Source organism: Chrysemys picta, chromosome 10 (genome assembly GCF_011386835.1).
Source record: "Chrysemys picta bellii isolate R12L10 chromosome 10, ASM1138683v2, whole genome shotgun sequence".
NCBI lineage: Eukaryota > Metazoa > Chordata > Testudines > Emydidae > Chrysemys > Chrysemys picta.
The window spans coordinates 65,248,541-65,262,525 of record NC_088800.1 but is presented as its reverse complement, the minus strand read 5'-3'; the positions used below and the strand labels follow the sequence as shown (position 1 = coordinate 65,262,525).

General features: G+C 41.4%; 1 protein-coding gene across 21 annotated transcripts in view; it reads right to left on the bottom strand.

Moving 5' to 3' along the window:
* The window catches only part of CLEC16A (C-type lectin domain containing 16A), a 183,080-nt gene that overhangs the window by 19,053 nt on the left and 150,042 nt on the right, over window positions 1-13,985 (bottom strand). For 2 of the 21 annotated variants that reach the window (XM_065558836.1, XM_065558837.1), the window contains exon 22: window positions 2,614-3,813. The exons of the other annotated variants lie outside the window; for them this stretch is intronic. In XM_065558836.1, coding sequence (XP_065414908.1) covers window positions 3,809-3,813 — 5 coding nt within the window. In that variant the 3' untranslated portion in view covers window positions 2,614-3,808. Of the gene's footprint in view, window positions 1-2,613; window positions 3,814-13,985 lie in introns of those variants that run through there. 21 annotated transcript variants of the gene reach the window in all.

Genomic DNA, 13,985 nt, shown 5'->3' with positions numbered 1-13,985 from the left:
CCCACGTTAGTCATGGGGAAACAGAAGTCCAGGCCATTTTCAAAACTAACCATTATTTTGGGGTACCCAACTTTTGACACCCAAAACAAAATTTGCAGACATACTGAGCACCTGCAGCATGAATGGACATCTGATGAAACTGTAGGTACTGAAAATCAGGCCCCTCCTGTCTCAAACCGAGCATCCAAAGACTGAGGTAACCATAATGAATGGACACTTTTGAAAATTTTAGCTTGAGTGATTTGCCCCAGGCCACAATACAACTCTGCAGCAAAGCCAGGATTAGAAATTATGAGTTCTTGATATCTCCAAATCCTCTAGATCAGAAAGAAAAATTGTTCCTGTCTTTAGAAGTTTGCATAATACCGAAAAGGAATTTCATTTTTATATACAGAGGTAGTGCCATAAACTTAAGTACAATAGACTTTCAGCCTTTTGGCTACTAGTCTTCTGATGCAACAACTGTACTGTCATCCATTCATATTTCAATGAAATCAAGTGAACATTAGGATGTATCTGTTAAATTCACCAGGACTGCCAGTATGTTTTACTTGGATGTACCTGACCATTCATCAGCACTAAACAGTTAACAGATTTAGCTCTGACTGATGAAACAGTGACTGAACCTCACAACTTGGTACAAGGGTTTGACAACGAATGTGTTTATTAACTTTAACATCTTGAACCCTCTAGATCAGTGTTTTCCAAACTTGGGACACCGCTTGTGTAGCGAAAGCCCCTGGCGGGCCGGGCCAGTTTGTTTACCTGCTGCGTCTGCAGGTTCGTCCGATCGCGGCTCCCACTGGCTGCGGTTCACTGCTCCAGACCAATGGGAGCTGCTGGAAGCAGCGTGGGCCAAGGGACATACTGGCCGCCGCTTCCAGCAGCTCCCATTGGCCTGGAGCAGCGAACCGCGGCCAGTGGGAGCCGCGATCGGCCGGACCTGAGGACAGGGCAGGTAAACAAACTGGCCCGGCCCACCAGGGGCTTTCCCTACACAAGCAGCATCCCAAGTAAGGGAAACACTGCTCTAGATTGTTGGACTTCCAGATTATCTTAAAATGCTATTACACAAATACAAAGCATACTAGCTGATCTATGAGCATATCAATATTCATAAACTTCTGATATGACTCACTCTCACTACAGATTTAATCTAACAATTTGTGGGATCCCTTGATTAGAACAGTATTTTATTATGACAACTATTGGATAGTTATTGGGTGAGGACTATTATAGTCTATCACTGATTGAGTGTAGAGTGATGTATTGTATGTGGGCTTGTTTATAAAAAGGTAAGCTTAGTGATTCTTTCTGTTAAAATGTAGCCATCCAATTTCAATTCAAATTGATAGTCCAATGCAGATGATGCTACTTCTGTGGAGTTCAGAATTTTACTACCAAAGATTTCCAAAGGTCATTAAAAAAAGAGTATACTAGTTAGTAGGAGCATCACCTAGATACGCTAGTTTTAGAATGCTGCCTTAAGAGAAGCTGTTCAGATATGGTCTATTGCTTGTCTGCATGAATGTCCTTGTGTGATGGCGGTATTTTGCAAACTCACAAGGGAGCAAGGATTTCACTAATGCAGAAATAGATGCTCTAACAATGGTCAACCAACATAAAGCTACAAGAGCCATTTTTCTTCAAAGACAGATGGCATTGCAGCTATATACAAGTGTTCAGCTAATGTCATTGTTTCCTCAGTTCCAGCATCAAGGGGATTTATACATTTTAAAGGACAGAAAGGATTGTTAGCCTTCTGCAAAAATCAGGCCACAGCATTGCACCAATAATATTTGCTGTGGAGGGACCTGTTCTTTCCTACTATGCAAAGGAACACGGGTATTGTATTCTGAGATTGCTTGACCTGATTTGTTCAGAAGGGTGGACAACAGTGTTTGTTTCTCCACTTCCAACTCTTCAGAATGACTTGCAAGAAATTGATTATGAAACAGTTCTATGAGACAGCCACATTTCTGCGGAATAGGTTGAAAGAATGAAGAATCCTTTTCTGCAGGGTGATGCAAAAGATTTCAGTTCAAGCCCATAATTTTACTGTGCAGTTTTTTAAAGGGATAAGTATATGCTCATTATTAAGCAAAAGCTTATTCACTCTTTATGCCAGCTCAGTATCAAAATACTGCCATCTTGTCCATTTCTAATTCCTATGCTCACACAACTATAATTTATCTGAAACTTCATATTGCTCAGCTCTCATTCCAATGCTCAGTCCATCCCACACCAATTGTTTTGTAAATATTCTCAAATATTTTGTCCAGTCCAGATTTGAATGACTAGTAATGGGGCTTCCACTACTTCCTTATTCCCTATAGTCTGATACAAGAGATTTAGGGATTTTTTTTCTGTTATTCAGAAAATGTGATGTGTACTGTTTCCCAGCAACGTGTACGCTGAATGCTATACACAGGAACTACCAAACAATAGTTGCCAGGAGTATCTATGATTCTAGGAAATCCCCAAAAGATTATTGTACTCCCAGAAATCCCACAAAGGCCATTTGGTATAACCAGTTGTACCCAGACCTCTCAAGCCCTGGACTCTGAAATGAGAGTCAGCGACCCGCAGCATAAAGGACAACACACCTTGAAATGAGGGACATCAAATTTTTATTGAACACACAGTTTTATTAAAAAATATATAAGCATGCAAATAGCTGGGAACTTGTTTTAATGAAACTAAACAATGATTCTGTGTACTAAAAGCATGGTTTTTGTAGAACCTCTATTAACACTAAAATAAAAAGTCAGTTTGTTCTAACACACTATTGTTGTACTCTGGGGTTACTTTTTTGCCAACCCCAACACTTCCCTTCACTCATGATTTCCGCTTATTTTAACAGAAATCAGTGTTAAGTGTTTTAATGTTGAGGCTTTGTCTCAGCTCAGTTTTTACCTTTGTCACAATGCTGAAAGCATGTTCAGGGTCAACATTTGAGTGGGGCAAACACAAGCCAGTCATTACAAGTCTCTCAAAAAGCTTTATTTCTCCACAAGCTGCATCCATTCTTTTAAGCACAGCACTCCAGAGTCTGCCTGCCTCTACTGGTTCTTGTAGAAGATCAGCTATAACTTGGAGCTGATGCACTGAAAACTGATCCATACGCTGACTGGCTTCTTCAGCATTACTTGTAATCTCTAATGTGGCAGCAGATCAGACATAGCTTTAGCTGCGTTTTTTTAACAGCTAATCTCTTAAGGGGAATTTCTAAATAGCATTACCTAGTACCGTGCCATTAAATAATGCAGTCTTTTATATGTTCATTTCAACAGAAGTTCCAAGGCATCTTCATGCTGAAGCTTGTTATATTCAATGGCTCAATGTCGAGGAAGAGAGCATACTCTTTTAGTAGTTGATACCTTTAGGAGTTTGAAGAGAAGTGACAGTATACATCAGAAATAAGTTCTTCAGCAGGTACTGCAAGTTTTATTCTGGATTTGCTGTAGATATTTGCTACATGGCAGAGTCAGCCCATGTTGACTCTGTTTTGCTTGATTTGTTTCAGCCTGAACAGCACCAAGTTATTTCTCCAGTCATTGATGCCACATTGTCTGATATCATCCTGGATTACAGTAAAGTCACATCCACAGATATTGCAGAAATCAAATATTTGTCCACATCGACTATCAGTGATCCAGGAGAATTCTTTGTACCAGCTGTTCTACAATGTGTAATACCTCTTCTGTGTCTTCTCCAGGGGACTTCCATTGACATCTTTTGTGTTTCTTTTTTCTCTTCTCTGCTGTGGTGACCTGAGGGCTTGAATGGCAGTCCTTGCTGTTCACGTTTATGCTAAAATAACGGTATGAAAACATCAAAAATGAAGAAAATGGGATAAATGCAGCACAACTCCAGAAACGCCAGTAATCTTGCAACTTGTATATGGCCTTTATGTCTGAACTACCAGCCATGGTTCTCTTAAGATGCTAAAGTGAAAATTATGCAAGCTCTTGTCACTTTAGAGACTAGTACTTGGCTATAGCTGTTTACCTTCACATATTTGCCTTGCTCCACCTACCTGTGCAAACATGGCAGCAACTGGCTGTGGGTGTAAGACATGATGACACCACGCACCAAGATGTACAGCTCAGAACAGAAAAACTTGCAAACTAGATGAATATGGACTTTGAAATGGCAATGCGGGACAAATTTAAAAATTGGGGCCAGATGTGGGATGTCCTGCACCATATGAGAGGTATGGCTGCACTGATTTAGTTTAAGTGCATAAAGTGGACGTACCCTTAAACTCCTACTCAATAAATCATAAAGGTCGTTCTGAATTAGGAAAATATCAAGGAAGTTTTGAATAAAGAACTTTAATACAAAAGATGGAAAGTTGAAAATGTGGTATTCTTGCTATACTATAGTCCCAGTTAAAGCACTAATACACACACAATGAAACTAAGTGTAGTAAGAACCCACTGTAGATTACTCTGACAAATCATTTAGAATTTGGAAATCTTAACTTATTTTTTAAAAAGTCACATGATATTTTAATCACTGAATAATGTCATTTTCTAACCTATTTTCATAAAGATCCAGTGAAGTGATATCCACATAATGTCATGTAGCTAGAGTACTCCTGCTGCGGCTTTTTTTTTTTTATAAAAGCACCAGATCTAGATAACACAACATTTAACACAAAGTCAATATAACTGGTTTTCAAAGGTGCTGAATATCTCTTGTTCCTAGTGATTGCAGTGGGATTTGTGGATGCACAGCACTTAAGATAATCTGGCCATTAGCAAATAAAGGAAAAGGTATTTCAGCTTGCTGTTCAGTATATAGTCCCACATAATGGGATAGGGTAGAAAACATAACATAACTTTGCTTCTACAACTCACGTACACCTCCACTATAGTATCCTTCCTTTCCCATCTCACTCTATTATATGACATTCACTCTCCGCTCTGTAAATGTCTCCAGAACAATTTGTAATAGATGAATATTCAACCTAATGTTTCAGAAAGATTATTATTTGTTAAAAACACTGACCAAGTGCTTGCTGTGGTACAAGACACAAAACTGAGGCAATGCAGAAGACCAAACCTTACAGGAAAACAACTTTGGTTTTGGTTGGCTTGGTTTACTTCTGTAAGCATTATGAAAGGGAGTCTTAAGGATGGGGAGGGCAGGAACAAGTTTCCTCAATATTTACCTAAACCTGCTTCTTGGCATGGCAGGCTCCCCTGAGGACTAGTCAGGTTTCCTTGGAAACCTATCCACAAAGTCACTGCTAGTTGAACCAACAGTCATTCCTACTCTCATGGGCAATAGGCATTGCAGCTGTAGAGATTTATTTCCAGTTAACAGCAGCTTAGCTCTTGGAGAAATGTTACCATGGGGAAAGAGGAAGCAAACTGGGACTATGCAGTTGCTCATCTGAAGGTGACTCAGTGTCTGTTGGTTAGGGACACAATCTCCTGCCATTAGGATGGCATGTATGGGGGGGGGGGGGGTAAATGTGGAGTAACTTCCTGCTCCTTAATACCACAGCAAGAGGGAGATAGAGCAGGTTGCTTAGATCAGTGATTCTCAACCAAGGGTAAGTGTACCCCTGACGGTACATCAACTCATCTAAATATTTGCCTAGTTTTACAACAGGCTACATAAAAGCACAGCAAAGTCAGTACAAAATACAAATTTCATAGACAATGATTTGTTTATACTGCTCTATACACTGCATAAGAATATAAGAATGGCCATGCTGGGTCAGACCGAAGGTCCATCTAGCCCAGTATCCTGTCTTCTGACAGCGGCCAATGCCAGGTGCCCCAGAGGGAATGAACAGAACAGGTAATCATCAAGTGATCCATCCTCTGTCACCCATTCCCAGCTTCTGGCAAACAGAGCCTAGGGACACCATCCCTGCCCATCCTGGCTAATAGCCATTGATGGGCCTATTCTCCATGAATTTATACTATACACTGAAATGTGAGTATAATATTTATAATTATAAAATAAATCAATTGGAATATATGGTAAAAATGAGAAAGTAAGCAATTTTTCCATAATAGCGTGCTGTGGCGGAGAAGGATATCTCAGTAGTTTGAGCATTGGCCTGCTAAACCCAGGGTTGTGAGCTCAATCCTTGAGGGGGCCATTTAGGGATTTGGGGCAAAAATCTGTCTGGGGATTGGTCCTGCTTTGAGGGGGTTGGACAAGATGACCTCCTGAGGTCCTTTCCAACCGTGATATTCTATGATTCTATGTTGTATTTTCTTATGTCTGATTCTGTAAGTTTGTAAGTGAGGTGAAACTTGGGGAAGGGGGTGGTACACAAGACAAATCAGACTCTTGAAAGGGGTCCAGTAGTCTGGAAAGGTTGAGAGCCACTGTTTTAGCTTGATGACAGAATGGAAACCAGAAGTTTTCTAGCCCCTATGTGTATTTTCATATGGTAAGCTTGTGGCCCTTTGCATGGAAAGGTGTACTGTACCCAGGCACTTTAATCATGTGTAAAATGTTCAAAGTAAATATGATGTCCATAAAAAACAGATGTTTACTGAGTAAAATTCTATTCCAAAAGTTAATCACCTTGTATACTCTCAGTATTATATAATCATTTATATTCAATTTTACTTAAACTTAATAGGTAATTAATAAGAAGAAAATTGGGAAGATTATATAGAACTATGGCCTTTTAAAGCAAATAGAAATTAATCTAAGAAAGTCTATGATACATCGGTTACCACTGGTGTACGCAGGATTTACATTTTTCTATACAGAGCAGTGGGAGTTCCTGCAAAAATGTGCAGGTCTGGACTAGGATTTGTGCACATCACAAAACGTCTGTATAAATTCGCTATACTGGTTTCTCACACATTCGGTTTTATTTTTGTTATTAAAAAAGAGTTGGTATTCATATATATTTAAAAAACAAGCATTGAGAAACAAAGGAGCTCAAATTCTGATGACAGTTGCTTTAAAAAATTGTTGTGTTGCCTGGGAGCGATTCCTCCTATTTCAGTATAGATCATGAAAACATTCTTTACATATGATAAAGAAGTTTGAAAAGGTCTATGCTTCATAAACTAAATTAGAAATATGCTGGAATATTTAGAGTAACTTGAAACTAAAATTAGAAATACAAATTTCATAACTATCAGTGTGTTGCAATTATTATGTTGGTAACCTGATCATGTGACACCACAATCAACAGGGATATCCACCTTCAGCTGTAGGTAAATGGCACTCATTAGGCACCTTTGAATGACTCACCTGAACTCTGCCTACTAATCCCTCTAGCCAAATCTACTATTTGCATTTCAAACAGCTCAGTAGCTTTCAGATAGCTGACTTTTTTAAACAAGTGACATAGCAGCATTTCTTCCTTTCCTTCTAACATGGATTTCCCCCCTAAGCTTATTATTTTAGTTTTTTTTTTTAAAGGTTTCTAAAAAAGTATTAATCCTCAGTGCCTCTGAGGATTGTGCTCAGAGTTGGACTCACAGGAATAGGCAGCCTCCCTTTACAGGTACAGACTTGCGCTGAATAGAATGAAGGCAGTGAATGAGATATTACGAGAACAGGCTGGGTTCCATCCAGGTAGATCATGTTCTGAACAGATATTCCTTCTTAGCCCTGGTCTACACTACGAGTTTAGGTTGAATTTAGCAGCATTAGATCGATTTAACCCTGCACCCGTCCACACGACGAAGCCATTTTTGTCAACTTAAAGGGCTCTTAAAATAGATTTCTGTACTCCTCCCCGACGAGGGGATTAGCGCTGAAATCGACATTGCCGGGCCCAATTTGGGGTAGTGTGGATGCAATTTGACGATATTGGCCTCTGAGACCTATCCCAGAGTGCTCCATTGTGACCGCTCTGGACAGCGGTTTCAACTCAGATGCACTAGCCAGCTAAACAGCAAAAGCCCCGGGAAATTTTGAATTTAATTTCCTGTTTGGCCAGTGTGGTGAGCTCATCAGCACAGGTGACAACACAGCCCAGAATCACAAAAGAGCTCCAGCATGGACCGAACGGGAGGTACTGGATCTGATCGTTATTTGGGGAGACGAACCCATGCTATCAGAACTCCGTTCCAAAAGATGAAATGCCAAAATATTTGAAAAAATCTCCATGGGCATGATGGATAGAGGTTACAACAAGGACCCGCAGCAGTGCCGCGTGAAAATTAAGGAGCTCAGGCAAGCCTACCAAAAAATCAAAGAGGCAAACGGACGCTCCAGGTCAGAGCCCCAGACATGCCGCTTCTATGATGAGCTGCATGCAATTCTAAGGGGGGGGCCCTACCACTACCCCACCCCTGTCCATGGACACCTGCAAGGGGGGAGTCTCATAGAATATCAGGGTTGGAAGGGACCTCAGGAGGTCATCTAGTCCAACCCCCTGCTCAAAGCAGGACCAATTCCCAACTAAATCATCCCAGCCAGGGCTTTGTCAAGCCTGACCTTAAAAACCTCTAAGGAAGGAGATTCCACCACCTCCCTAGGAACCCATTTTCAGTGCTTCACCACCCTCCTAGTGAAATTTTTTCCCTAATATTCAACCTAAACCTCTCCACTGCAACTTGAGACCATTACTCCTTGTTCTGTCATCTGGTACCACTGAGAACAGTCTAGATCCATCCTCTTTGGAACCCCCTTTCAGGTAGTTGAAAGCAGCTAACAAATCCCTCCTCATTCTTCTCTTCTGCAGAATAACAATCCCAGTTCCTTCAGCCTCTCCTCATAAGTCATGTGCTCCAGCCGCCTAATCATTTTTGTTGCCCTCCGCTGGACTCTTTCCAATTTTTCCACATCCTTCTTGTAGTGTGGGGCCCAAAACTGGACACAGTACTACAGATAAGGCCTCACCAATGTCGAATAGAGGGGAATGATTACGTCCCTCGATCTGCTGGCAATGCCCCTACTTATACAGCCCAAAATGCCGTTAGCCTTCTTGGCAACAAGGGCACACTGTCGACTCATATCCAGCTTCTCGTCCACTGTAACCCCTAGGTCCTTTTCTGCAGCACTGCTTCCTAGTCATTCAGTCCCTAGTCTGTAACAGTGCATGGGATTCTTCCGTCCTAAGTGCCAGACTCTGCACTTGTCCTTGCTGAACCTCATCAGATTTCTTTTGGCCCAATCCTCTAATTTGTCTAGGCCCCTCTGTATCCTATCCCTACCCTCCAGCGTATCTACCACTCCTCCCAGTTTAGTGTCATCTGCAAACTTGCTGAGAGTGCAGTCCACGCCATCCTCCAGATCATTAATGAAGATATTGAACAAAACCGGCCCCAGGACCGACCCTTGGGGCACTCCGCTTGATACCAGCTGCCAACTAGACATGGAGCCATTGATCACTACCCGTTGAGCCTGATGATCTAGGCAGCTTTCTAGTCACCTTATAGTCCATTCATCCAGCCCATACTTCTTTAACTTGCCGGCAAGAATACTGTGGGAGACCATATCAAAAGCTTTGCTAAAGTCAAGGAATAACCTATCCACTGCTTTTCTCTCATCCACAGACCCAGTTATCTCCTCATAGAAGGCAATTAGGTTAGCCAGGCATGACTTGCCCTTGGTGAATCCATGCTGACTGTTCCTGATCACTTTCCTCTCCTCTAAGTGCATCAGAATTGATTCCTTGAGGACCTGCTCCATGATTTTTCCAGGTACTGAGGTGAGGCTGACTGGCCTGTAGTTCCCCGGATCCTCCTCCTTTCCTTTTTTAAAGATGGGCACTACATTAGCCTTTTTCCGGTCATCCGGGACCTCCACCGATTGCCATGAGTTTTCAAAGATAATGGGCAATGGCTCTGCAATCACCTCTGCCAACTCCTTTAGCACCCTCGGATGCAGCGCATCTGGCCCCACGGATTTGTGCTCCTCCAGCTTTTCTAAATAGTCCCGAACCACTTCTTTCTCCACAGAGGGCTGGTCACCTCCTTCCCATGCTGTGCTGCCCAGTGCAGCAGTCTGGGAGCTGACCTTGTTCGTAAAGACGGAGGCGAAAAAAGCATTGAGTATATTAGCTTTTTCCACATCCTCTCTCACTAGGTTGCCTCCCTTATTCAGTAAGGGGCCCACACTTTCCTTGACTTTCTTCTCGTTGCTAACATACCTGAGGAAACCCTTCTTGTTACTCTTAACATCTCTTGCTAACTGCAACTCCAAGTGTGATTTGGCCTTCCTGATTTCACTCCTGCATGCCTGAGCAATATTTTTATACTCCTCCCTGGTCATTTGTCCAATCTTCCACTTCTTGTAAGCTTCTTTTGTGTGTTTAAGATCAGCAAGGATTTCACTGTTAAGCCAAGCTAGTCACCTGCCATATTTACTATTCTTTCTACACATCGGGATGGTTTGTTCCTGCAACCTCAATAAGGATTCTTTAAAATACAGCCAGCTCTCCTGGACTCCTTTCCCCCTCACGTTATTCTCCCAGGGGATCCTGCCCATCAGTTCCCTGAGGAAGTCAAAGTCTGCTTTTCTGAAGTCCAGGGTCTGTATTCTGCTGCTCTCCTTTCTTCCTTGTGTCAGGATCCTGAACTCGACCATCTCATGGTCACTGCCTCCCAGGTTCCCATCCACTTTTGCTTCCCCTACTAATTCTTTCCGGTTTGTGATGACATGTACCCCAAACCACCCGTGACAATGTTTTTGCCCCATCAGGCATTGGGAGCTCAACCCAGAATTCCAATGGGCAGCGGAGACTGCGGGAACTGTGGGATAGCTACCCACAGTGCAATGCTCTGAAAGTTGACGCTTAGCCACGGTACTGTGGACACATTCTGTCGACTTAATGCGCTCAGTGGGGACACACAATCAACTGTATAAAATTGCTTCCTAAAAACCGACTTCTATAAATTCGACCTAATTTCGTAGTGTAGACATACCCTTAGACAGATCACCAAAAAATATATTGCTTGGCAAAAGCCAGTCTTAATCAACTTCAAGAAAGCGTGGGCTAGTGTTCTCAGAGAGACTAGAAGCTAAGGGAGACCAGCAAGCTGATCAACATGATAAGGAGTTTACATGATGAAGTAGATATGCTGTAAAGTCAGATACAGGCCTGGGTGAATAGTTCAATATTGTTACTGAAGTTAGACACAGGTGTGTGTTATCAATCCTCTTTGCATTAGCAATTGATTGGGTGATGAAGCAGGCAACAAAAAGTATTCTGGACTATGTAAAATGGTTTAGCAGATATGAGTTACACAACCTTGACTTTGCGAACATCACTGCTCTACTAAGTACGATGTGGAACTGAATGACTGCCCTTGTATTAGAGGGCAGCAGCAAAAATTGGACTGAAAGTAAATGCAAAGAAAATGATCATTATGAAGGAAACTGGACAGAAAAGAGATTGGACAGGTAGAAGAGTTCTATCATCTGGAGAGCATGACAACATCTGAAGGTACTCATAGAAGATTAGGAAACAACACTTTTGGAAAGATGAACATCATCTGGTCAAACGGAAGTCTCCACATCAAACAAAAGGTCAGATTATACCATGCGATAATACTGAACCCACTACTACACAGAGCAGAGAGTTGGACAATGACAGTGGCTAACAAAGAGAGACTGGAGGCTGCTCATCACAGATGGCTGAGGAATATATTATAAATGTATGGAAAAAAAACAACAAAAGGGAGAGTAAGGGAGCTGACAGGTCACAACATGTTACACAATATCAAAGAAAGAAGGCTTAGGAGGTTGAGACACATACACCATATGGAAGATGGGAGACATGACAAGCAATCATTAAACTGGGTACCCAAGGGAGGAAAGATAAAGCAAGTAAGGCCAAAAAAGAACTGTGAGAAGACATTGACAGGAGATACTGAATTCACTGGCATCACTGGGGAAGAAGTATCACAGTTAGGAACTGGACTGCCAAATGTTTCAGCGCCAGAGGAGGAACAAAAGGTCTAAGGTAAGGTGCACTCCTTTTAGTTAGAGGCTAGTCATATATATTAGGGTTGTGGATTCTCTAAGGATATGACTACTTTGCAACCATGGGTTGTAACTGCCTCTCTTGTAGATATACCCAACCTAGCCAGGTACCAAATAGCAATGAAGCTGGAGAGGTGGAACTGTGGACACTTTCTCGGGTGGCTAGCTGGCGCTGAAGCCCATGGTGCTGCAGCTTCATTCCTAGATTAAAGATTATGAAATGTGTCTATATCCTCATATAGCTCAATGTCTGCACATTATTCTGTCCATCTCGTTAAGACCATACACCTATCCACGGTGGAAGAATTACAGTGACATATCAGGATTTTCTGGTATTTTAAGTCAATGTTCATTAAGTCTCACATCAAAATCTGTTTTAAAAATGTACACATAACCATAGTAGAATAGACCTACTTTAGAGGGGGGAAAAAAAACAGTGTAGAAAGCAGCTATCTATACTGTAAAACACAACGATTTATTTATGTTTGTTTCAAAAACCAAACTGATTGATCTTCCACAATCTTTTAGATGAATTAACAAACTGAGGCTGCACACAATGGCGCCTGATGGTTTATGTGAAGGGAACCACAAACTGAACTACTTCAAATCTGAAGGAGTTCTGTAGCATTCATGCCCACTGAAGTTTATTTTTTTCAAAAGTAAATGCATATTAGGTTTCTGGTACATGCTTCACATTCTGGAAGACCAGTTATGCTGGGAAACAGGGAACAATCAATGGCCTTGAGACCACACAGGCAAAGCACAATCATTTCTGAGCAATCACAAAAGTTTCAGTTCCATTTTTTCATTTCAGTCAATCCCCGATAACGAGCAAGACACAGGAAAATTCACTTTCTCGCTCACTTTTACAAGACTTTTTTTTGCTCTTTGAAGAGTGGGCCTGATATAGGTTAGAATTGGGTGTAGTATGAGTAGGCAGTGTGTAACCTTTTCCAGAGAGCTTCAACAATGGAACCTCTACACTATGCTGCAATAACTGCAGGCTCCTCCCTGAGCAGAGAAATTAGGTGCTGATCTGTGGATGTTGAAAGGTGAACATTAAACAGAACTGGCAGCTGCTTCTCAACCAGGCTATTAAAAAGAACATGTGGCAAAAGTAGTCAGCCTGTTGCTCCATATCACTGACTGCCTTCTGTCCTGTCAGCTTTACAAATTAAAGTTCACGTTGCTTCTCCTTACCTCTAACTTGCTTATATTTAATTTTTTGTAAACTTAACTTTTCTTATTATTTTGCTCCTCCTGCAAGTGTTCACTATGCTTCAACAAGGACGGGAATAAGCTATACCAGTATAATGCATCTTCATACCAGTAGAACTGCATCTGTTTTAGGAACTGAAGTGGATTAACTATTTTGGTAAAAACAAAATCACACCCCTAACCCAAATAGTTATACTGGTAAAAATTCTGTTTGTAAACCAGGCCTACGTCACAGAAATAGCCCCACTGACTTCAGTGAGACAACGAGGGTTTTGCAGGACTATGCTCTTAGTTTGTACCTTCATACCCCCAGGCTGCAGCTTTCTAGATACTCAGGGTGTGGATAAGGATCCACTCATAACTGCTTTGGCCATTTATGTATTTGGAAGGAAACGGATGGTAGAGTATTAATGTTCATGTCAATGCAAAGGGATTCAGATATTTATTACATCTTTTTATTCTTATCAGTATGTAGTCTCACACCTTATTTACCGCACACCCTTCAAATCTTGCACTGAATAAAGAATTATTTTCCTCCTGGATATTTTATGAGTGCTTCACAAACACTAATGAATTTTATGCGTGCTTCACAAACACTAATGAATTTGTCTTCACAATATACCTGTGGCAGAAAAAGGTATTCTAAAGATGGGGAACTGAGGCAGAGAGAGATTAAAGCCAAAGCTGCCAAAAGTATATGCTAAATTTGGATGATCAATTTAAGAAGCCTAGGGCCTGATTTTTCAGAGTACTCAGCATTTTATAGCACTTTATACATACTCGGAGCAAACACTTATTGACTTCACTTGCACTTGTGTGAGCTCAGTAGTTTTACAGAT